At 38.6% G+C, this 24,133-nt stretch overlaps 1 protein-coding gene across 2 annotated transcripts in view; it reads right to left on the bottom strand.

The window, feature by feature from the left end:
- Nucleotides 1-310: 310 nt before the first annotated feature.
- BABAM2 (BRISC and BRCA1 A complex member 2) overlaps nt 311-24,133 on the bottom strand; it is a 158,935-nt gene continuing 135,112 nt past the window's right edge. For both annotated transcript variants that reach the window (XM_042889467.1, XM_042889457.1), the window contains 2 exons: nt 21,866-22,019; nt 311-2,892 (listed from right to left, as the gene is read on the bottom strand). In XM_042889467.1, the coding sequence (XP_042745401.1) occupies nt 2,829-2,892; nt 21,866-22,019 (218 nt within the window). In that variant the 3' untranslated portion in view covers nt 311-2,828. The remainder of the gene's footprint in view (nt 2,893-21,865; nt 22,020-24,133) is intronic.

The following is a 24,133-nucleotide window of genomic DNA, read 5'->3' as shown; positions in this document are numbered from 1 at the left end:
ATCATAAAACAGGAGGTAACATAGTTAACTCTGACCTATTAGATTGCACCTCCTGTGGCTAACTTAAATTGCTCCAATATAGTTTTTATCTGATATAGTTATTCAATTCAGCTCTCGTTTCTGATTTAGTACTTACACATAATCTTCCTTCCAGACAGAAGAGCTCACCCATTTCCATGTCTTTCCTGCTGATACTCCACCTGTAATGCTAATCCCCACAGAACAGTTCTCTGAGACCACCAGAAGAGCTCCATAAACCACCACGTGCATCGAAGTGTGCAGGATGACTTTGAAATAAAGAACAAGTTCATCGAGTGCAAAGAAAATGCCTTTATTCTAACCTGAAAACTGACAGATGTGCAGGCTTTATCTCACACAGAAACACTTCAGTCTCTCAACTCTTCTACTTAGCCTTTTTTTTGCCAAACACTACCAGTTGTAGGATGAGGTAAAATTAAACTGAAAGCACTGGCTCATTTCCATGCATGTTAGTGAAAAGTTGGTACGGCGTTATGGAGTAACATAAAGAATTGTTGATTGAGGCTTTTTCCATCTTCAAAGTCCTCCCTTACACGGTTTGTAGAACATGTAGACCTCAGTAAGAAAGCAGTCCTCTGTCCAGAATTCTGAGGCTGGGATGAAGGCAGCATTTTTGGTTGAAAATGTGCGGTCACTTCTGAAGAGCAGAACTTCTGAAACACGTTGCAATTGCTGGCCTTTGAAAGCATCAGGGTAAGCTCTGAAAAGATTTTAAAAGTACCTGAGCCCCTCAGGCAATTCGATGTATCGAGCAAACGCTGTGTTTATGGGCTGCTCAGCGTGACACAGAATCAAATACAGCGCTATAAAATGTCAGGTGCCTGGGATCTACAGATTCAACTAAGGGGTGCTTTTTTTTTTTCCTTGAATGTACCAGAGATGGTTTTTGGGATTGATGGGATTTTGAATGTTGTGAGAACAAATGCTTTTCACTAGCCGCCCCCCTCCCTTCCCATTCATAAGAGTTAGCTTATTCCCGAGTAGGTGTGAGACTTTGATTTTTACCTGAAGAAATACAGATCTGAGATTGTCCCAATATCAAACAAAGTCTATTTTCAGTCATTTAAGGCTGTTCAGTTACTGTTTTGCTTGACACATAAAACCATTGCCATCCACATCTGCTCTAGGTCTTGGTTTGCATGCAAAAGCCTAATGCAATGCCTCCACAGGGAGAATTCCGCTCAGACCTTTGGAGCTGTTTACAGCCCTCAGACAATGCAGCAAGTCACATGGAGATGGCTTGCAGGACAGAACACATCCCCCTTTGCTCTGATTTTGTTCACAGCTTAACTTCCAGCCAAGAACTTCAATATTAAACTACAGTTTTGCCTATAAAATAGCTAAAAATACCTGTAGTTTCTAGAGGCGACTTATTTGCATAATTTTTAATTATTAACTTCACTGCTCAGAACCCATCTACGCCCCCTAGGTGGACATTCCACTGGAACACGCTCATTTTAATATAAAACAACAAGTTGTAGAAAGGGTAGGAGGAACACTGCCAATCAATTAATCGGATTCCATTATATGAGTGGTGATAAGGTGACCAATTTGAAATTGAATGTTCTTCAGTGCCACTGTATCATCCACATGTCATTCATTTGGTTCCTTATATTTAGCAGAAGTAGGGCACATTTTTCCATGTGCCATTTACAAGCAACACAGACTGTTAATTTCATTCCTTACTGGAAAGCCCCCATGTCTATTTGCAGATTAATTTGGGAAGTGGCACGGTGACTGCTAGTCCTCACTGGTGCGCCTGACACAAGCACGAAAGAAAGGATGAATAGGTGGAATTTTGTATTTGGCATTTCAGAGTTAGGGAGGTAATGCTTCCAGTTATATACACTTAAAATTATTTCTGAGAAAACACCGACATTAGGCATTAAGCTAAATACGTATAACCCCACATTATTTCATCAGTTACTTTCCAAGACGTATTTCATTCATCTGTTGAAAGTTTGCTTCTTAGCAGTATTTATCTTACTTGGAAAAATTACAGGTCTTCGGAAGAGCATTATTTTGTTATACAGATTGATAGAATGAGCTCTTTGAGCATTTGTACTGGAGCACTAGAACTTTTTCATAAAAGCAAAGGGAGTTCATTAGAAAAACACTGAAAGTGTGCAACTGGAATTAAAAACAAAGCATAAAAGCACAGCATTTAATATAAGATGAGCTTTCAACTGAAACATAAAAAAACCTTCCAAGACCCTGCCATACTAACATCAGACCCACTTGAAAGGCACTGAGAATTGAACTGTGCAACTCATATCCATACCTGTGAGAATAATTACCACAGTGAGATGCAAACAGCCAAGGCAGAATATGGCACTGTACAGTCCATTAGGCATTTCTGGTATGTACGGCAGTACTATATTTTCTTAGGATAAGCTGGAAATGTTAACTAAATGGACAAATTTCACAATATTCCGGTAGAAAAAAAAAATCCAACTAACACCATCTGAAAGTAAGCAAACAAGGCGTAACATACAGGACATTGTTGGCACAAGAAAACGTTACCACATCGAAACACATACTTTTAAATTTAATCCAGTAGATACACAAAGGAACGGCGGAGGCAGAGGCAAAGGAGTCAATGAATGTAAAATTTTTGAGCGTGCTAGCTGAGGTCATTGTTTCATAAATCAGGCAAAACACAAAGCTATCAAAACTACTGAGGAGGCTAGAAAGTATCAAGCCAGTCCAGCCCATTTCCAGGAATACTTGAGTGCTGACATGCGTAGACGGAAGAATCTGTCCAGTATCATCTCAATGCCCAAGGTTACCTAAAGCTTTCCATTAGCAAATGCAGCCTCCTGGAACTGAGGGACAAATGTTTTGAAATATGCCCTGGTGAAAGAAAAAAAAAAGAAAGTTCAAGATCAGGAAGGAGTATGTGGTATATGTATGCAGCCAAGGTTTTAACAAAGACAAGCATAAAGTTATTGTGTTCAGCCCATTGTTATCTCATAAATGGGTACTGCTTTTCTTGCAATATTTTAGTATGCCGTAGAAACACATACTTCATCTTTCGAGACCCAGCAGTACTTCTTTTTTCAGTGGCCTTAGCACTAACAAGTTGCCACACCTCTTAATGTGGTCAACATCAGCGACTCGTAACTGCCAGAATGGCCTGATCCAGTGTCCATACTTCGTCCAGAGCGAAGTTCCAGAAATAAACCCTTTTTTGCACTGCAAAATATACCTCTGAATGGTTGTAAAAGTGAGAAACATTTCGGAGAGTCAAAAGTGTCATTATACCACGGCCTGCAGCATTTCATATCAGATTTTTGATACAGTTGACATTCACCATATTTCTTGGATATCAATGTTATTTTCTGCGTTAAAGAAAACTTCACATATGGCAACAAAGGTCCAAAGTCAGCCAAAGCAATGAGCTGCAAAATCACGGGAATGTATGGAGAAGATAAGCTCTTTGTCTCTCTACAGAACCGTTGACGCAATGCAGAGTCGTTATTGATATAAGATACAGAGAATAAACACTAACACTCTGGATGAACTGTAATTCCATTCATCAAACATTATTCTGCAAATTAAGATGTGCACTGTGTATTTTGGATCTCAGCATACCTTCTTTACAAAGAGCTGAGTGACTCGTATATCTGTAAAATGAGCTGACCCAAAGTATCCAAACTGAGTTTGAATTGTACCTTTGAGTTTATTCCCACCAAAATACTCAGCTGTGTACTGAACATACCACGTGAGCTCAAGATACCCTTTACTTTGCAAGTTACATTAGAAACTGCTTCATCATGCTTTCTTTGCTTTTTGCCTGCTACTTTCCTCACTGAACTTTCTCTACTTGATCGCTTTGTTTTGTTTGTGTCACTGATCTTCGTAACTTTCTATGCAAGAAGAACCTGCTCCTGTTTTTATCACCAAAAATGAACAATCTAACCTGAGAACAGCTGCAGCCACGTTCATTATGTTACTAGATTTGCTGCTTATATACCTCCTGAGGTAAACATATGCTGAATGTCTTCACTGTCAATCATGATCTGTATTTTATGATTTGTGTCGAAGGTTTGGCAATCACTGAACATCAATAATGCCTCCTCACATCTGAAAATGTAGCAAGATCACAAAAGAGAGCACTTCCCTCTCTTTGCAATGCTGTGCCTGGCAAATTAATTATAAAAAAAAAATAGCTACAGTCAGCTTTTGTACAAAAGCTGTAAACACACAGGAGATGCCGTGCAAAGGTTAAGAGAGCAATATAAAGTAGGAGCATTTCTGGCCTGAGGAGTCGAGGCCAGGAATGGAAAAGAAATGAGAGGCAACCAGTACACACAATTTATAGCATACACAGATTGTTCTGGGTATTTATAGAACATGCTTTGATTTATTGAATCAAAGTTCAGAAAGTGGCCCTCATAAATTATGCCCACAAAATTGGCTGCTTGTACTGGCACATGTATACATAAACCAGCTCAAGAGGTACATTAATAATTCGATTTTAGGAGTTGAAGGCAAATTCTCTATCTGTGTTTTTACAAAATACATTTGACAATACACAAAATACATAGCCTCTGTACGGTCTGATCAACACTTCATCATGTTGCCAGCTCAAGTAGCATCGCTTGCACGTTTTAACCACAGGCTCTATCATCCTTTTATTTCTCCTTGCACTATCTGTCCTAACACTTAACTACATTTCCTCCGCTTGCTTATTTTAAGTAGCCTCTTCCTTCCCCTTTGATAGCTTCTTTGCAGCCTCTTTTTCCAAGCACGAGCTCTTCTCACTGACTTGGTAAACGTTACTTAAAATTTCCCTCTTACATTTTCCTAAACTGTAAAAATTCTTAATCATTAAATGGAAAGAAGCAGTATTTTTCCTACCTTTTATTTCTTTTCTGAAACATATCCTTTATAGCATTTCAGTGCTTTGCGTTAACACCACATTTACCATGTTACATTTCAATCACCTTTCTCCTAGATACATTCCAAACATGAATATCACATACAGCCTCCCACACCATCATTATCTACACCACTATCCTTTCTGTCTGCTGCTTCCTGCGGTAAAGCCTGTGCCCTTTGGTGCAATACTAAATCAAACACCTCCTTATATTCCCATCAAACGTACTACGTCAAGGAGAATGTTATTTCACTGGCAGTTCATATGAGCTTCTCAGAGATGTTATATATACTGCAAAAATTACTTCAGTACTTCATAATTTGTAAATGTCTATTTTTTTCTTTCTGTACTTTAAAGCACACGGTTGAGTTTGTCCTTATTTTTTGTGATCTCTCCCAGACTGAAATAAGTGTAACAGCAAATGTTTAGCCAGGACACATTCCTCCACTGCCCTTCTCCATGTTACAGACATATCACAGGTTTTGTAAAAAAGCTTTGGGTAACTCTGGTTCATCACAGACACGAAAGAAAAAGAAGACGACCTTGCAAAGAGGTCCAAAAGTACAACATAATTGATAGAATTACATTAGCTGCAGTGTTTTTAATCAGCTGAAGAGCAAAGAGAGGGAAGTAGGAGAAGGTAGGTTAAACTGCTTCGATGTCCGTAATGGTTACATATAGGGAGGGAATAGCAAATGTTAGCATATAAAATTAACAAGGCTTATTTTGAGTATGCTTGAGGGAGTGGAACAGGCAGCAGGGACATTACTTGCTATGAGGGTTCACAGGACATTTTCAAATTGTGGGGCTTTTCCAATGGAAAACGACAGTTTTGCCCAGCAGAGTGCCTTCTGGTGGAAATGCTGACATTTCATCAGAATAAGAAGGAAAAGAATGAGGTGCTCTGGTTTGGGTTGAGCTGAGAAGAGACGTCCTGGTTGTGGACCTAAAAGCCTAAACATTCCGTCAGTTTGATATTAACCTGCTTATCTGTGGTACAGCACATCACAGATGATGCATCTAGTTACACAGACAAGGCCATGTGTGTAGGGAGTCAGAAATACAAACATCTTAGCAGAAGTAATCTCTTCAAAGGACCCAGTCCATGGCAAGAATGATGGGATAAGTCACTGATATTTCTGCTTCCAGCAGGCATTGTGCCACTGCTAGCAGGTACATTATACTGACACTTTAGCTGCATTTTCTTTGTATTTTTGAAGCAACATTTTTTTAAGGGCTGTTTCTTTTCATCTTAAGTTTGGGACAAAACCTTATACTAAAATATTTTTATTTGATGACATTTTTTGTGAACTACAGAAACTACTGGTAAGTAGGAAGAGAACAAACACCTCTTACTGGCTGACAATGGCCAAGTTTCATTTACTAACCAACTGCTGCTGAGGTCAAAGTGTGCACACATTTCCATGGGGACAGGACCCTGATGGGGACATATTATTTTACAATAGATCACATGAAATTAGTTTTTAAAAATACAAGACTTTTTCCTAAAGGTCAATAACAGACTGGATGGCAAGGGCCTCTTTCACATGGACTGCTATTCCTTCCCTTAACATTTAAACTTCCAGATGATAAAAAACACAACTTTTATTTTGTGCATACAGGCACAGAGAAACTCAGTGCAAACATGAACTTAGGAAAAGATTCATGCCTCGTATCTTATTCACATAAACATATTCACATAAATTTACACCCTTTCTTCTGTGCCACATCACAGGAATCCACACACCAATCTCTCTTTTTTTTTTTTGTATCAGACATGATGCTGTGAGATACTTTCAAATATCTCTGAAGGTTTTCAAAATTGCTATTTTTACATCTACTTGCTAACTTCATCACCTGTAGACAACAGCAATTAAATACAATTCAGTAATTTGGGTACCTACTGAATGACACTGAAGATGGAGAAAACAAGCTTTGCTCCTTGTCCTGTGGTTTTTCTACGCTGTCCCATTTGGCAGAAATCAGCTTTTCATCAGTGCTTTTTCTCCTTTATGGGAAACACTGAGTTCCTTCTCTCTCTTCCTTCGCTCCACCATGTTCTTAGTGGGTCTGTGTCACAGTGACCTTACACCAAGCTAAGAACAACTGCATAAAATGTTCCTTCAAGTACGCAGAAACTGGTTTGCACCAAGTACACAGATATTCTATATGTGAGTGTTGAGTACAATGGCTCTGCATCGCTCTCATAATGGTTTAGATCTTAGCTTAAGCAGTGTTTAAAGAGTTGCTTTCTTTTAAGCCTAGAGTGTGTGCCAATCTTCATACTCATACAGGCACACGTCTAACTCTTTGTTGAGCGTCTCGGTGTAAGAATCCATTGTTTTTTGTCTATTTGTTTTTGTTCCCTCAAATGGACATTTGCCAAGTTCAAGGTAGTAAGTTACGGGCTTTCTATGGAAATTTTTCTTCAGCATTCTACAAGACAACAAATTTTGCTGTACTTAACAACTATATACACTTGATATAGTGCATTGAATTTCAGGTGCTGTGCTCAAGGACATCTGTTGAGAGTAAAGCACTTACCTTTCCTTCACCTTATTATCCAGTAAAAAGAAAGTCTGGCTATTGTAAATGGTAAGTATCTAAAAGAAGGTAGAATTGGCTCACTTGTTGTTTACATGTTTTCTAGTGATAGAAAACACAAACAAGGTCTCCAGAAGCCCATGTAGATTGACACATGTCTAAATCTACGAGTATGGGCTTGCAGTGCTTAAGACATACTTGACTCAGAATTTACAACGCTTTTGTGAAATTTCATTCTAACAGCACTGTTTTTTCAGAGTAATTTAATAGTGAATTTTAAAAGATTTGTTGGAAGAAAGCCTTCACTGAGTACTTTGTCTTCAGAGTCCTCTGCTACAATCTTCCTCAAAGATTTGAAGCTATGCAGCTGTGATCTCCCACCAAACACCTCACATAGTTTTATAGTGAAAGCATTCTGCCACTGGAATGCACTTGTTTCCTTCTGCTATTGTCTTTGTCTTACTGGTGTTACAGCCAACTATTCAACAGTGCTGTTATTACTGACTGTTACGTAATAATGGCAATAGAGTCACCTAGGTGTTTCTTTTAATACCTCCAAGTGGGAAATTCTGAGTAGAACACAGATTCAAACTGTGAAGAAAAAAAAAAAAAGCATACAAAATGCCATACCACTGAGAATTCTGCTTTTTGTGTCTGGGACAAGGATGTTCATCATGGGGTGATGAATCATCTTCCTAAGTCATTCACAAAATAGACGCCTCTTAAACTCCTCCTTTTTAAACTGTGCTAAGTTTTCCAGCAACGTGGTCTCAAATTCATCCGTGCTAGCAGTACTTGCACTCATGCATCTTACATGTTTCAGCTCAGGATGTGAGAGTTTCAAGTGTCTTTTCCATTAAGAAATGATTTGAGGAAAAGAAGGTCTGAGGGAAGGAAGCAATCTCAACTGTCCATATCAATCAGACTCAGCTGTACAGCAGTGCTGACTACCATCAGCACAGTGTATTCTGCCTCTGTACATTCTTCACTTGAAATTGAAAGCCTCTGATTGAAAATCTTTTCACAAAGATACGTGGCCTGCTATTACTTTCTCTCACCATACCATGTGTATGTATTGCATTACCTCTCAGCAGAAGGCTGCCTCAAGTTGTTGTACTGGGAGTGGGGGGTGGGTTTCCATTATGGGTTTTAAGAGCAAACTTTTCAAGCTAATATGTCTAATTAGGGGCACGTACTTTGTAGTCACGTGGACCTTGGAAGAGCTGTACACAACCCTTTTGGGTATTCTGGAATTGGATCTGTGGCAAGGACACCTTTCTCCTCAGCACTGCTCTGTGGTCTCCTTTAGCTGGGAAGATTAACAGTGAGTTTATGTTAGGATATTCTACAAAAGCAATTACTTGTCCTGGGACTGAGGAGAGGACTAAATTACACCCCTTTCAGCTGTATTAGATACTTAGATAGCTTAGACTCCCAGGCAATTACCTCAGCTACTGCCCATTTCTTTTAGAGGAGATGCAGCTTTATGATTTGCATAATTTTGCATCTCATATTTCTTTCCTCCTGCACTGTAGAGGAACTGCTGCAAGACATCTACAAGTTTCTTCAAAGCCACAGAAACCTGACAGAAAATAAATCCCTTCCAAAGAGAAGTGATCTCCATAAATTAGTTAGATCAGCATCGCTGTACCCTCTTCCAACTGAATTAGGTGAAAACAGGAACTAAGATGGGCGTAGGTCAGAGTAAGGGACAGCCTGAGGCTCAATGATGTCTTTGACCTATTCCTCCCAGACTAGTATTATTATGCTGACACTTTGCAATAAAATCTTATTATATAAATTATTTCAACAGCACAGCCGTATTAGAATTATAAAAGAATTTCTGCAGGCTTTATCAACGTCACCTGATTATTCACTTTTTGAAGTACAAAGTGTTTGCATGGAGTACAAATACATATGTAGCGTGCCTTTGTGTTCTTATATTCCTGTTGCAACTTGTTCTGACACAATGAAAACTTGTTTTGAAAATACTGAACACCTACAACAATCCTTTCTGGGAGCAAGACAACAGGATTTGTCCTCCCGTGACTACACAGGCACAGCCAGCTGGTTTGTTTCATGGAGCCTCTAATAATTAATCTCCCATGTAGAATATATTTACCACAACTCTCCGAATGGTACAATTTGGTGTCCTGTTTATAACAGATAACAGCCAAAGCTGCTCATACTTTTTTTCTCTTTTTTAAATGCTCTCTTTCTAAATTCCATTTGTCAGCAGCTATCCAATTCAACAGCATCAGTACTAATTAACAAAAGGAACTTAAATTAATAAATTGCTACTCTAATTTCACTAGTGGAATTTAGGTCATATTTCATACGAGTGCTCATTACATCCTTAACTTTACATGAGTGGTTACACTTCTCCTGCCTCTCTATGGCTTTCATTAAACAACGACTGAAAAACAGTGCTGAAATCTTCTGCAAGACCAATCTTCTAATAGGCCTCATAACAGCATAGATTTTTTTTCCTTTTAAACTCAGATGTGAGGCATCTTTGCTATTTTTACTGCATACGATGCATTAAAAACACATTTTAATTGGGCGAACCATGTTATGTTGTCTCTTTATTCACGGGCATTTACACAGCAATCCTCACAGGGGTAAAGACACACAAGCACTCAGAACAGATCAGCATAACTCAGTGTGCTTGCCTTCTTCTGACGATAGAGTAATAGATGATTAATTCTGTGCTGGATACGTTATGACAGTTATTAGAAGAAAACTGCTGTTAGAACAAATGAGCTGATCCTGCAGATCCAAGATGCTAAAACGATTTCAGTGGAAAATACTTCCCAGCACAATACTTTCTGGTTATGTAGTTTGAACCATACTCTAACAGGCAGGCCCACAAAACGGACACTTTCCATGTGGCAAAGGCTCAGTAACTAGCAAAAACTAGCAAAAGCCAGGCCCATGGCATGCACCAGACATCCAGAAAGCAACCGAAATCCTAAATTGTCATTTGAATATGAAAATCATCACTTTTCCAAGCACAACTGTAGAACAATAAAGATACCTTCCAGGACTTCTTTATCACTTCACATGTACGTAACGATTCAAGGCCTGTCTTCATGTTTCTGAACCAAGCTTCTCGAAGCTGCGTTCTTCAGGTTGTGGTTTATAATTTCCTTACTTGGAAGCTTTATCTATAGCAAAGATGTTGCTTTTGTGTGAAACAATGCCTACAGTTCTTCACTTTATGCATCTCCAAAATTGGCAATGCCAAGCAAACAACTCAAGTGTTTATACAACAGCAAAACAATAGCTCTTAAATTACTGCTACTGTAATTGGCTAAACTCACAAAGATTCAGTGCACAATGCCATTATGCCGCTAGCAATTTTTTCCTGGGTGCCAAGAAAAATCATCAAATAATCTCTCTTCCTCTTCTTGTGCTCCTATCTTTCTGCTTTTGCTCCCAGCCTACTTCCTTTTGCACTAATTTTCCTGCAAAGACGAGTAAATGTCTATGACCACTTTTACCTGCCAATCTACACAAAAACACCAACTGCATTTAGTTTGCTGGATAGGACAGTAATCAAGAACCAATACAGTTGCAGGTCCACAGTGGGCCAAGCAACAAAATCTGTCAGAACACGGGTTTCTAAGAAATATTGCTGCCTTCAGTGTGGGCTGCAATAATACATGACAGAAAATTGTCTGCAAAATTGAAAACAAAACACACAACTGAAAACATAACAGGAAATGGATGTAGTAGAACTAGTGAAACTAAGTATGTATGTGAAATTTAAACATTAAACTTCACTCCAGAATGCTGTTTTCTGTGTTTTACTAGCAAAACCTTTCTCCTTCAGGACTTCTTGTTGGAGTTATTGTCATTTTTAATTCAAATCGCATAGAAAGGTGCAGGAAATAGTTATATTTAGACATATTTTTCAATGGTTTGCTGATTACAGAAATAACAGGTGGCTTTACTCCTTATGAAGCGAAAAGAGATAAAAAAAAATAAATGGTCCTACATTGCACTTGTATCTCTGTTCCAAAAGATTATGATATTGATTTTATAAATAAAGTCAAGAACTCAGTGTGGCTCCGCTAATAGAAATACGACAACTTTGCTGCCTAACAGCATAAAGGAAAACAAATGTTGACAATCTGTTCAAATAACAAGGCAGCCATAAATATAACAACCTGACTGAAGGCAAATATGTAAAGGAAGGGAATTTGAGGGAACTGCTGTGGAGCCAGGACTGCAGATCATTATGTAGACTGGCAATTAATGTTTTATGTAGAGAAACAGCATAAGCAGGGCTCCACTTTGCAAAAGATAACTTTGGTTCCAAGAATATCCACGTTCCCAAAGGCTTGGACCTTTCCTGACAATTAGAGAAGGAAATTAAAGCTACTGGAGACGATCAGCTGATTTCAGTATCTAAACACGCAGGCTGTTTTTAATCATATGGAAATCAAGAGTTTGAGTTTTATTCTCTTGCAGGTTTCTGATACAGACGTATGTGAATTTACACAAGCACAGTGCACAGAAATACCCAACAGACAGAGCAGCTCAAAGTGTCCCAAAGTAGACACAGCAAAAAGAAACTAACATAGTTTTATCAATGCCTTCAGCACAACAGTTCAAGAGATGAACACTTCACTTCCCTTCACCTTCTCCACGATGTACATAAATAGATTTGCTTCAGTCAGATGAAGGCTTGTGGTCTTAGATCACAGCGACTGTGCTTCTGCTTTCTGAACTTCCCTCAGGGCCAACTCAGTGCTCGGGATACTGAGCATCTGTGGAGACAGGAGCACTGGAATCTTTCTGTCACAGCACAGCCACCCCACTTCCTTGTCCGTGGATCATGAGAATGATATTCCAAGGACATCACGGAAAAAATCAGTTTCATATAGTCTTGAAATACAGTACTAATTCATGAGAAATTTCCAGTCACTGTGTGACAGCCTGCTCTATTTTTCCTGTTTGCTCAAGTGCCACAGCCTTATTTTTCCACTCCAGGTAAAGGTTAACTTCTTAAAGAGATATCATTTACTTAAGACTCTTCCTATTTCCTCCTATATAGGTTATGCAAGTGCATACTGAACTATACTGATGCAGACTATTTTTTACTAAATTATTTAGCAGATTTGAAGGCCAGATGGAACTAAGAAGCTCTTCTAAGTATAAAGGGCAGATGAAGAATGAGATGAAATGGGGGGGAAAAGCAGAAACAATATGGGAAGTAGTAGAGAACAGAAAAACCTGGGCAACACCATGCTCAGGAGTGAGGCTTGCAAGGCAAGATGACAAACATCGATTCAAGAAGAGAGGAGATCACAGAAATAATAATATAACCTGAGTGATCCTTAAGAAATTACTGAATCCCTTACTTGTATTTCAGAGGCAGAGATGAAAGGTTACACCACAGATCCACCTGTAACAAGTCTGACAACAAGCATCCCCAAAACCAAAGTTTGCTAGCAGGTGAAAGTAGTGATTTCATCATGCCATCCTCTCTGCTTTGCCAGATTGCTTATCAAAGGGGGCTGAAGGCAACATACCGAACATGAGAGAACCTTTCCTGGATATTCATAAAGACAACTCAGTCAGAAGGAAAGCAAGATGCCATACAGCTGTGATTATAAAAAACGTTAAAAAAGCTATTTCTCTTCCCTTCTTGGTTTGTAAGATATGTGCTTGCCTATTGGAAGCAAGATACATTTCTCCAATGGTCACAGATCCTTCCAAATGGGGAAAACAGCAACAAACTCCACACTTTACACTTTTGTGTAAAGCAGAATAATGCAGAGAAAAATTGAATGTGAGTGAAGGACAAACGAGCTGACCCCCTCCAAATAAAAACTTGTCAAGCAATACAAAAGCCATTCAAAAAATAACAAGAATGCTCAGAAGAAACGAAGCCACAAAGAATAAATGAAACTTTTTGCATCCAAGTTCACCATGAAGGTGCTCAAAAAGACTGCTACACCAGAATAGTTCTTTTCTTTATAAGGGACATACTGAAAGATTTGACTCATGCAGAAATGACAGCCAAAAAGGTAAAGAACAAATCAACAAAACACACACCCGCAAATCAGCAGGCACAGATGATATTCACACCCAAGTGTTCTGAAGAAACTCAAGTGTGAGAAAGTTAAATGCTCAAATAACTTATAACCTCCTGCTTAAAACAGCTTGGTACCGGAGAAGTGTGATGTCAATTAAAAAAAAGGTCTGAGTTAAGGGGAGCTGTGGACTAGTAAATGTCATGTCTGTGCCTTACAAATTGGTAGGAACTATTTTAAGAAACTATAAAATTATAAAAAGCCTAGACTTAGTGGAATTGAATAAATATGGTATATTGGGTAGGAGTTAACTCGTGCTTCACAGATCACTTATCTTCTAAAGGCATGAAAAACACGTGGACAAGAAAGATCCCAATGACATACGGTGCCTGGCTTTTCAACAGGTATTTGAGAAAAGTTTTTCAGTAGTGTTTAAAAAACTGAATTACCAGAGCAGGAGAAAAGATCCAGGAGCAGATAAATAGCAAGTCAAGATAAGTAAGAAAAGAGATAGGGATGAATGATGAGTAGTATTCGGGTGAAGCCACCTGAGAACTGTGCTAGAAGTAGGTGTTTTGACCTCTATTGCTCAACATATTCCTACACAATCTGCAAAAATGAGCAGAAGATGGCAAAGTTTGCCAATGATAACAATTCAGTCAGAGGAAGAAAAATGACAATCCGTTATGAGAAGCTGCAGATAGTTCATACTGTAATGGGAGACTAGACCGTAAAGTATCAGGCAAAACGTCAGTACCAACAGGCAGATATGCAAGGAAAAAACTCCTAATTTTACATACACACAGAACAAGGGATTTGAAGTGCAGGTAACAGTGATCTCGGTGTTGAAACACCAGCATAAGCACAGTACAAAGGAAAGCAAATAGAACAGATAGCAAACCAGACAACATGAACACGTCACCATACAAATACATGATGAACATGCTGTGATTAATGCGCAGTCCCCTATCACAGAAAGACTACAATAAATAGAAAAGCATAAGGATTATGAAGGTAATCAGATATGTAGGCAGTTTTCTTTCTGTAGAAGGAAAGAGTGAGCAGAGTAGAAGAACCTGTGACATCTGAGGTGTGAAAAGGCTCATGAGATCATGATTTATTGGGGGAGATCAGCAGGGATTAATTTTTTTGCTCCCTTTTTAGATACAAGCGTTAGGGAGTAACAACCAGATCTACCAGGAGGTAGGAATGCAAGAAGTTGACGGAACTGTTTCTTCACAGAAAATCTTGCTGATCTGTGCAATCCCTTGCCACTGAATTGTTCCAAGATGATGAAGAGCCTGGAGCATCTCCCATACAAGGAATAGCTGAGTAACCTGGGTCTATTCAGCCTGGGGAAAAGAAGACTGAGAGGGGATCTGATAAATGTTTATAAATATCTCAAGGGAGGTGGGAGGCAAATGGGTGAAACCAGGCTCTTCTCGGTGGTGCATAGCAATCGGAGGAGCAATGGCCTAAAGCTTGGACTTAGGAAGTTCTGTGGAAGAACTTCTTTATGGTAAGGGTGACAGAGCACTGGAACGGGTTGCCCAGAGAGGCTGCGGAGTCTCCTTTTATGGAGAAGTTCAAGATCTGTCTGCATGCCTGCCTATGTGATCTATCATAGGGTATCTGTTTCACCAGGGGCTTGGATTCCATGACCTCGTGACCTCTTCCCTTCCAGCCCCTGTAATTCTGTGAAATTTGTGATGTTAACAATTTACTTGGGTTCAAAAAACTTACAGCCAAACAGAAGAAAAATGAAGTGAGGTTATGAAAAAGAGATATACCAACTCTGGATGTAGAAATCCTTAAATATGCTAGAATATATGAGGAAAATATCTCTACACACTTTTCCATGCACTTCCACAAGCATCTTCTACTGGCTATTGACAGAAACATGGTCCTAGGTTAACTGTATGTTGAGTTCAACTTAGTATGAACATTCTTTGTGTTTAGCAATAGCAGAGCAACTACAAATACTACTCAAAAGAGAATAAGGCTCAGCTATTATTTTAAGTAGCTATTTACTTTGCAATTGATGAAGTAACAGTACTTATCTGGGCTATTAAGCCTCTCCTTTCAGAATGATGTATTTCTTTCTATCCTTTTCTCTAAAGGAGGGCATTTTTGGTATCAGGTTCTAAATATAATTCCTGGATCTAACACAGATTTAGCAGCTTTGACAAATACATAAAGAAGCTCTCTAAAAAAGATAAATCAGTTAGTTTATCACACACAGTATTTCTAGAGCAGCACTCAACCCTGGTTATCTACAAACCACGTACATTAAATTCTAGAATTTGTCTTCCAACAAGTTGCTGTTGTTTGCCACTTTTTTTTCCAAGCAAACTCCTCCAATCTATTCTGTGCAATTCTCAACACGCAAGAGAATCCTAACATGTATCAAAGCATAAGTACGTACAGTTCATATCCGCATACACATAACATTTATATGACAACAGAAAAATTAGTTGTCTAACCTATTTTGTTTCTATGCACTCCCTATAGTAGCTATACGCTTCATCTTCAAATCACTGTTTTTCTTTTCCCACAGTCAAAGCTCTAATGAGAAGTGACCAGAAACAAACACCCAGGCCCTTCTCTGTCTTGGCTGAAATCCACATAATGCATGACAGCACTGAAGATCCCTGGCAGGCACCTGTCAGAAACTAACATACCATATCTTAAGACTCAGACTTAATTATCCAAGGAGACATTTAAAGAAAAGTACATGAAAAACATGACTCAATAAGTGTGACTATCGTGTGCATGCGCTGTACAATGCAGAGTACACAGACGAAAATGTAAAAATAAAATAATATCCTGGAAAAATTCTAATTAAATGCTCTATTAATTATTATTTGTCCTTTATATCTTGCAACCAAAATCGCACCACTATTAAGGTTTGCTGGTAAATCAACTCAGAATGTGTTACAAGGAATAGTGCAACCATTAAGTATTTTAACATAATACAGTCTGCTCCATTTGCCTTCATGCTTTTCATTTATAATTCTGATCAGCTGACACTGCCACAGAAAATAAGACTTTTGATTTAATGGTCTATAAAATCAAATTAACTTCTCTGTAAACTTCACATGGCTGGGTCAACACATCTCTTCTTGCTACGGCTGTCACACCATATTGGCCCTATTGCATTCTGAAAAAGAGTACACCTGAGGCAATAAAATGTCTACCCTGCTGGATTTCAGACAAGGAAATCACTTTTGTACATTTTTAATACAAGAAAACAAAAAAACAAATATTGAAAACAAAAAAATTTAAACAAGTGACCCAGCTCAGCTTCCAACCTTTTATTTTACACCCCATTGCTCTTATCTGAAGAGAATCCTCATGTTTCAGACATGAAAACACAAACAAAAGCACAGTGAAGGATAGGTCCCCTATGTGTTGTGCTTCCTTTTCCTCCTCTTTTTTTTTTCTTTTTTTTTTTCCCCCTAAGATTTATTTTAAGTTTAAGGTAAAGTGCAACAGAGCCAAAGACAAGCAAAAAGCTTTCTGCGCACAGCATACATGGATGCCAGCAAGTTTATTTTCTGAAATCCACTCTTTAAAGATCCCTAATGTGCACAAAGCAATCATGTAATACATGCAAATAAAATGTATTATGTTTACAAATAAGCAAGGAAAATACTGAAATACAAAATGAATAATAACAAATGATTTACTACCTTAATTAAAGCTATCAAGCAGAGATTACAAAAATGATGCCATGTTTACATGTAAACTTCATACAGTGAGATCCAAGTCACTGTAGGTAGAGAACAATTCTTTCAAAGGAAAGATAAACCTGTTACTTTAACAGAATGCAAGATGTGTCCACTGATATTCCTTCTAAAATGGGGAAAAATTTTCAATTAAAAATGGACGAGTTAAAAAACAAGTGAATGTCACTTAAAAAAAAATACTAGGGCACTCAAGATATACTGAATGCAACAGCAAACCTTTGACATATTACAACTGAGTTTGTCTAAGCAACTACATGAGGATGGCCCCTTAGGCCCCTAAATTGTCCCTTGTATTCAAATATTCTTTTATTAGACTAAAAAGATATACTTCCTCTCCATACAAGGGAACGTTAATGCTTAAAGCAAACACATCTCAGCCAAATAGCTACTAGCATCTTCACATGACACACATCTTCTCATGTTTTGATATTCAAGGAAAAGCTATTGATGAGGATGAAAATACTACGGCCCAGTGCCCCAGCTTGACACTCAGTGATCATAGCGTGGTGCTGAGCATGAACTGGAGCTGCAGCAGTGCTGACGATGCGTGGAAAGCTCATGCAAGATGCATCTGCATATGGACTTAAATTGCACTTGACCTTATGGCAGAGCAACAGCCAACATACATTTGAGAGTACTTAAGCCCTTTCAAGCTTTTACCCTTGCAGAGCATTGAGTGATACGCAGATTTAACACCACAAGCTGAGAACACCAATGAATGGCCAGCGACAATGTCATTCAGAAAACAATTTTGTCAGCCAAGCTGAGAAAAAGAATCTGAACCCTGAGAATGACTGCTTATTGTGATACCACATTACTGTTTTCCACCTCTTGCTATTTTTAATGACGTGTAGGTGGATTTATGTAGGATAAAAGAATAAACTGAGTCCTAACTTGCTCTCCCTGAACTGTAACCTCGGTCTACAGAGCAGAACTAGGTCGGACAGAAATTGGGCCAGAGTGCATCTTAAGAACTGAACTTAATTTGTATAAACAAACAGGCTTTATTTACAGTATTCCTTCATAAAATCCCAGGCTTCAAGTCTGCATGCTTTTTAAAGGCTCCATTTATGTGCACTTGAATGCCTATTTAAGCAAAAAACAAGAGAGCTTTCCCATGGAAACCGCACAGAGATGTTTTACTTCACACGTACACCACAAACAAGGCTGCTAACTTTCCATAATTTACTGTATTTTCTTAGGCTTGCCATTGTATTTTAGGACAAAATCTTTTGGAGAAGCTGCTTACGCAGGAGGCCACAGCCATATAAACAAATGACCTATAAGTGGCAGAGCCTGAGATGGGAACTGGGAGGAAATGGTATCTTGGCAGCCTATCAGAGAATCTTAGTATTTTTGGTTTTGCTGTTTCTAGCTGGAGAAACAGGTTAAATTTCAGTGTTCAGCTGAGAAATGAGGAATCAGGAGGCATTTGCAATGACATTATTTAACCAGGACGTGATTCGTTTCTTAGAATTAAATCAAGCCAGAGGGCAATCCCTTGGCATAGACAATAGCAAGCTTCAATCATCAAACACTATCTCTTAGTGAGAAATCTAAGTCAGGAGCCTCAAAGGAGCCAGGTGCCTCTTAGGCCTAAAAACTGCCTAAGAGCCAGAGAAACTCAATCACGTGAAATTTATCAGACAAGCAAAAATTGGTCCAATTATGTCTGAATGAAGATGAGCACTTTTTCTACGATTCTATGAGAATAAAAAAAGATTCTGCTAAACTGATTTTCTGACTTGAGAATTTGCCTTTTAGATTTAGGTGCTGTGTGTCTGAGAATGCATACAGTCTACATCAGTATGTATACTTTTTAGGGTAATAATTTTGCCCTTACTTGTAATTACTACTGATTGTCTCAGGGCTACAGCAAAGGGTTAAGTGCTAACTTCAAAAGAGATGCCTAATCTGCTCAGAGGCCATGAAGATAAGCAAGGATACCAAGACTTTCAAGTTTAGCCCCTGAGTTGAAGGAATTGGATGGGCTCACCTGTTGGAAAAAAACAACTGGGAGAAGGCTGGGCACAGAATCAATGTCCCTTTGGCATGAGCTTCTGACAGCTCTGCCCATGAATAAGCAGGCTGCCTGCAGCTGCTGAAATCAGAGGCAGGGTTTGCCAACCAAGGATGTGGAAATCTCTGTGAGATTGGTGGTGCTTCTACACCCTACAAAGCAATGTGGTCTACACGCCTCAGAACATGACTGGACAGCTAATGAACACAGCTGCAAGAGCAAGCAAAACTTAACAGCATCTTAGGCTGCAGTGAGGAAAATAGTGTAAAATGACCACTCAAGTGACTGAGAATAAGGGTGGAGAATTTAGTCAGACTCTGGAACATCAAGTGGAAGGTCCTGTGTCCCTAGAACAGTAGAGCCAGAAAGATGAACAGTTATTTTGTCTCAAAGGATGCCAAGCACTTGAGTAGCCATTCAGCTAAGAGGGAAAGACTACATACTAAGGAAAACCTAATGAACAGACAGCACTTAAAAACAAAAAAGTTTTCCTTGATTTATCCAGGGCTAAATTTACTTCAGCTGAGCCTTAAGAGGCTGCGTCATATATCCTTTTTTTTACTGGGGATGAATTGAGTTGGTGTTTGAACTATATGTTTAATTAGAACACATTCCCATATACACCTACATATATTCCCTTATACTCAGTCTGTAACGTAGCTATGACAAAAATAAAGTAGAATGAAAAAATCTTTGTTTGTGATGAAACACGCTTATCTATTCTAAGAAGCCCCAGAAAATATTTTAGACAATATTTACATAAGTACTAAATTGGGTTAAAAATATTTCTTAAAATATGCTAACACGCATTATAACATCATAGTTTTCCTGCTGTAGTTTTATTTCTGGTACTTGCTCAGGATTCACTAGCTGTTCCTGCAAGCAAAGCGCTTTTAACTAGAGCAGCTTCTCCGTCTCTTTGCAGCTCAGTGATGGTTATTTCAGACACTGCAGCATGCTTTCTTCCCCCGCTTCTCATCATCTTTCTCATATTATGTACCCAGTACAAAGCTTAAATGGAAAGGCTCAAACATAAGAGCGAATAACCTCAAAAAATGTACATGTGATAGTAAGTGTACACATTTAGTGCTTCTAAAAGTACTGTTATAGTGCTTCTAAATTTCAAGTGCAGGGCAGAGAAGTCCATTTGTACACACCCACTCATAAATGAATGCACTTAGCAGACAGAACATAGATACTTGTAAGCTTCCAGATGCAAAATAAGTGCATTTTTTTGACTATACAATCAAGCATTTCTGCAGTATAAAAACAAGCCACACTGATGCTTCCAGTTACTGTTTCTTTTCCTTCAAAACAAAATACACATAATGTTCTGCTAGGCAAAAAAGAAAAAAAAAAGGAAGAAACAATAAGTCCACAAAAACAAATCACACTTGATCAAGAAATGGCTCTCCTTGACAATACGGTATTAAAACCAATTACTATCAAACTCAAAAATTTCTACTGCAGTGCATCAGAATCCAAAATCGAATGTCACTTGATGTTCTCCATACAATTAAAATTACAAAATCTGCAAATGCTTCAGTCATTTGTTATTTGCTTCCATCATTTCCAAATTACAATCAGTCTCTGACCATGCCATTCATCTGATTTACTCAGCTTGAACTATTTTCATTTGACTCTTATTGATGCATCTTTGCTAATTTAATTTAATCTTCTGATTGTCAGTCAAAACATTAACTCCGATATGCCTTATTATTTATACACTTTGAGGACTTCTGTGCTGACAACTGATGATCAGCCTGCTTAAATTTGTCGCCGCTGTTTTATTTTTTTGTTTTGTAAACCCTAAATTCAGCAGTAAGGCCACCACTGATATTGCTCCATCCAGGTGAAATCTCTTCAGCTTCTTTAGAAGACAGAAATAACACATAGCATGCAAAAGGAGCACTGCTGCCCACACAAACTTATCCTTAAAACAGAATCACTCTGGAGACGCTGCCCTGTCACCTTAAACTACAAGGGATATTAGGACCAAAGTGGGATTTACCCGTGCTGAAATTATGGCCTGTCAAAAAACTGCAGATGGAAAGCAGAAAAGTAAAAACAAAGAAACCAAAAAAAAAGTTTTCAGACTTTCAGGTAACTTTCTCAAGTTCCGGCAGGACTGTCTACTATGCTGGATTACTGGTTTGCTCTATCTGCTTCTGTGCCTTTTTATAAGAGCACATCTTTCAGGTTTTTCTTCCTCCCTCTTTCCATCTCACATGCTCCCCCTCCAGGGTCCCCCCATACACCAACACAATACCTTGACTGACTGCTATCATGCAGATTACTCCTGCTGCGGGCTATCTTGTCTATTTGGATTGGATGCTCTTTGGAGCAGAGATTGTCACTACTCTGTGTCTCTATAGTGCCTAGCAGAAGAATCTTGTTTTGATCAGTCCTCTGGCACTCGTGTTATAAGCATGATTAATAAGGTATCTGTCTGGACTCATATAAGGGAATACTAGGAGTACACTAGAACAAAAACAGCTTTAGCTTGCAGAATGATGGAAACATACAGTTACACCTGTGAAATTTCCATCACCAGAAGACCATGTAACAAAACAGCAAGCTGACTTACTTTGCTCTCTTGGCCATTTCGTTGCCATCCCAGCGTGGGCTGTACGGGTAGTTCTTCTGGGCCTGGGAGTACAGCTGCCCACTGTTAGTGAAGTGGTAGACGGACTGAAAGGTTAGGGTTGGCTGGTCTCGAGGAAAGTACAGGGGTAGGTCAACTGGAATTAAAAAAATAAAAGAGGGTCATAAAAATATATACATTGTGTTACTCTTTTGTTGTTTTTTTTTTACAGGGAACGCAGATGACAGGTGATAGAAAAGGACAAAGTGATTATTGCTTCAAACATACACTTCTGTAATTCTTATAAATTATGATTTCCTCATATTGTTTACCGATACATTTTCACATAAAATATAGTTTAAAATTGGTTAGCCAGTGCATTTCTATGTTAATTATCTGCCTGAGACTTCAAGTGGTTAAATGATTTGACAAAGGATGCAGAAAGATTCAGTCATGAGTTAAAACAGACCTCAATGTTCAGTCATCTGTTAGACAAAAAAAACCCCACAAAACCAAAAACACACTGCAAAGTCATTAATACCAAAAATATCTCACTAAAAATAAAAATCAGAACCTTTTAGTTCCCTTTGCTTATCACTGCCTCATGATCCTCTTCCTCTGGCAGAACAATAAAATGGTCTGCAACAGTTTAATAACGTGGTCTGAAACTATTTTTTAGCTTAGCTTTTTCATTGCTGCATTTATGCTTAAGATTTTTTGGTCTACATTTAATTTCAGAAGGCTTTAGAAATGTGGAATTATCAACACTCCTGTACATTTGCATTCTAATCTAACACAAAAATTAACAGGTAAATGCGTATTTTTGAAGTTGTAGACTTCATTTAGAAAGTAGCTATGATTATACTCTCTGTTATCCTCCAAACTGCAATTCTGGAAATCACCAAGTTGAAAAAATACTCCAATTGTGCAGCAGTTCCATGTAAATTTTCAGATGTTTTTCCTATTTGGCACTGCAATGAGTGAAATAAATTAGTTAAGATTTTAATTCATTCAAACAAACTTGGTTTCCATGTTTGGCCTATTTGTCACTTTGTAGTTCTTAAAGAGAAGGAAAAAAAACCCCAAGTTACTAAAAAGGCTGCAATAGCCGAAATAGGAACCAAAACAAAGAGCAGAATCACTACAAACAGAATTTTAAGAAAGAAAAAGGAACATGACAGGCCTGAACTCACTCACAGGCAGCACAGGATCTCCCCTCCAGTGCACTCGGTAATACATCATTTTCTACTTTCAAAATGCTTCATGGAACAGAGATTCTAGCACTTCCTTTGAGATCACTGTTCATGGACTGAGATCAGCGTAAGAAAGATTTCCTTCTTTTAAGTTCCCCTCTATCATCCTGCTAGTTCCTTCATTTTTTCTAACCACGTCTGAATATTTGGATGCGCATCAGCCAAACCACAGCTCCCTTTCCCCTAAGTTACTCTCCAAGCTCTACAAGTAAATGAGTTCACAGTAACGAAGTACACGAAACTGGATGTGATATTCCAGCTGCAGACTCAAAATAAAACAAATCACTTACGATCACACTGTTTGTGACCCGGTGCCTGAGCTACACGTGACAACTCCCCAAGCCCCGGTGACTCAGCTCACACAGCAGCTTCCAGCAGATATTTAAACAGTAATGACACGGGCAGAGTTCTGCTAATTTAAGGGCAGATCACTGATGTAATAAAGGTTAGGCTCCAAGATTACTCTGTCAAATTCCTCTTTGTAACATGATTATTCAGTAATATCCCTGAAAAACACTGGCATATTGAGGCTGTCTACCAGTAAGCAAGCTCTCTCCTCCCCTCACAGATGGGAAGTGCGTGTCTCAGAATCTCAAGGACTTCACCACAGAAAGGAATAGGAGGCAAAGCTCTCTGCTTTAACATGACAAATATACTCCTTCAGCTCTCACTGTTTCAACTCTGTTCCTCTAGTGCACCTTTTCCTTCTCAAGCACCAACTCCTCAAAGGAAAACCACTCCATATGCTTGTGTTTTGTCACTGTGTGAAAAGAATAACAATGTTTAGTAGCACACACAAAGGATAATTTAGTCCTTCCATTTAACTTTTTTTACTCGAGAATTTCTGACTTTGTTACCTTTCCTTAGAAAACCTTTGTCTATCTAAAGGGTGCAAACAGCAGCATTTTTGTACCTGATAGTTAAAATAGAAGGTTTGCACTTCAGAGAAAGCATCTAGCACTAGAAACACTGTTTAAATGCATAATCAAGACATCGCTACCATAACAGAGAAAATTCC

Source organism: Lagopus leucura, unplaced genomic scaffold, assembly GCF_019238085.1.
Source record: "Lagopus leucura isolate 7727_CA_CO unplaced genomic scaffold, USGS_WTPT01 Super-Scaffold_73, whole genome shotgun sequence".
Lineage (NCBI taxonomy): Eukaryota > Metazoa > Chordata > Aves > Galliformes > Phasianidae > Lagopus > Lagopus leucura.
This window is presented reverse-complemented; position numbering and strand designations above follow the sequence as displayed.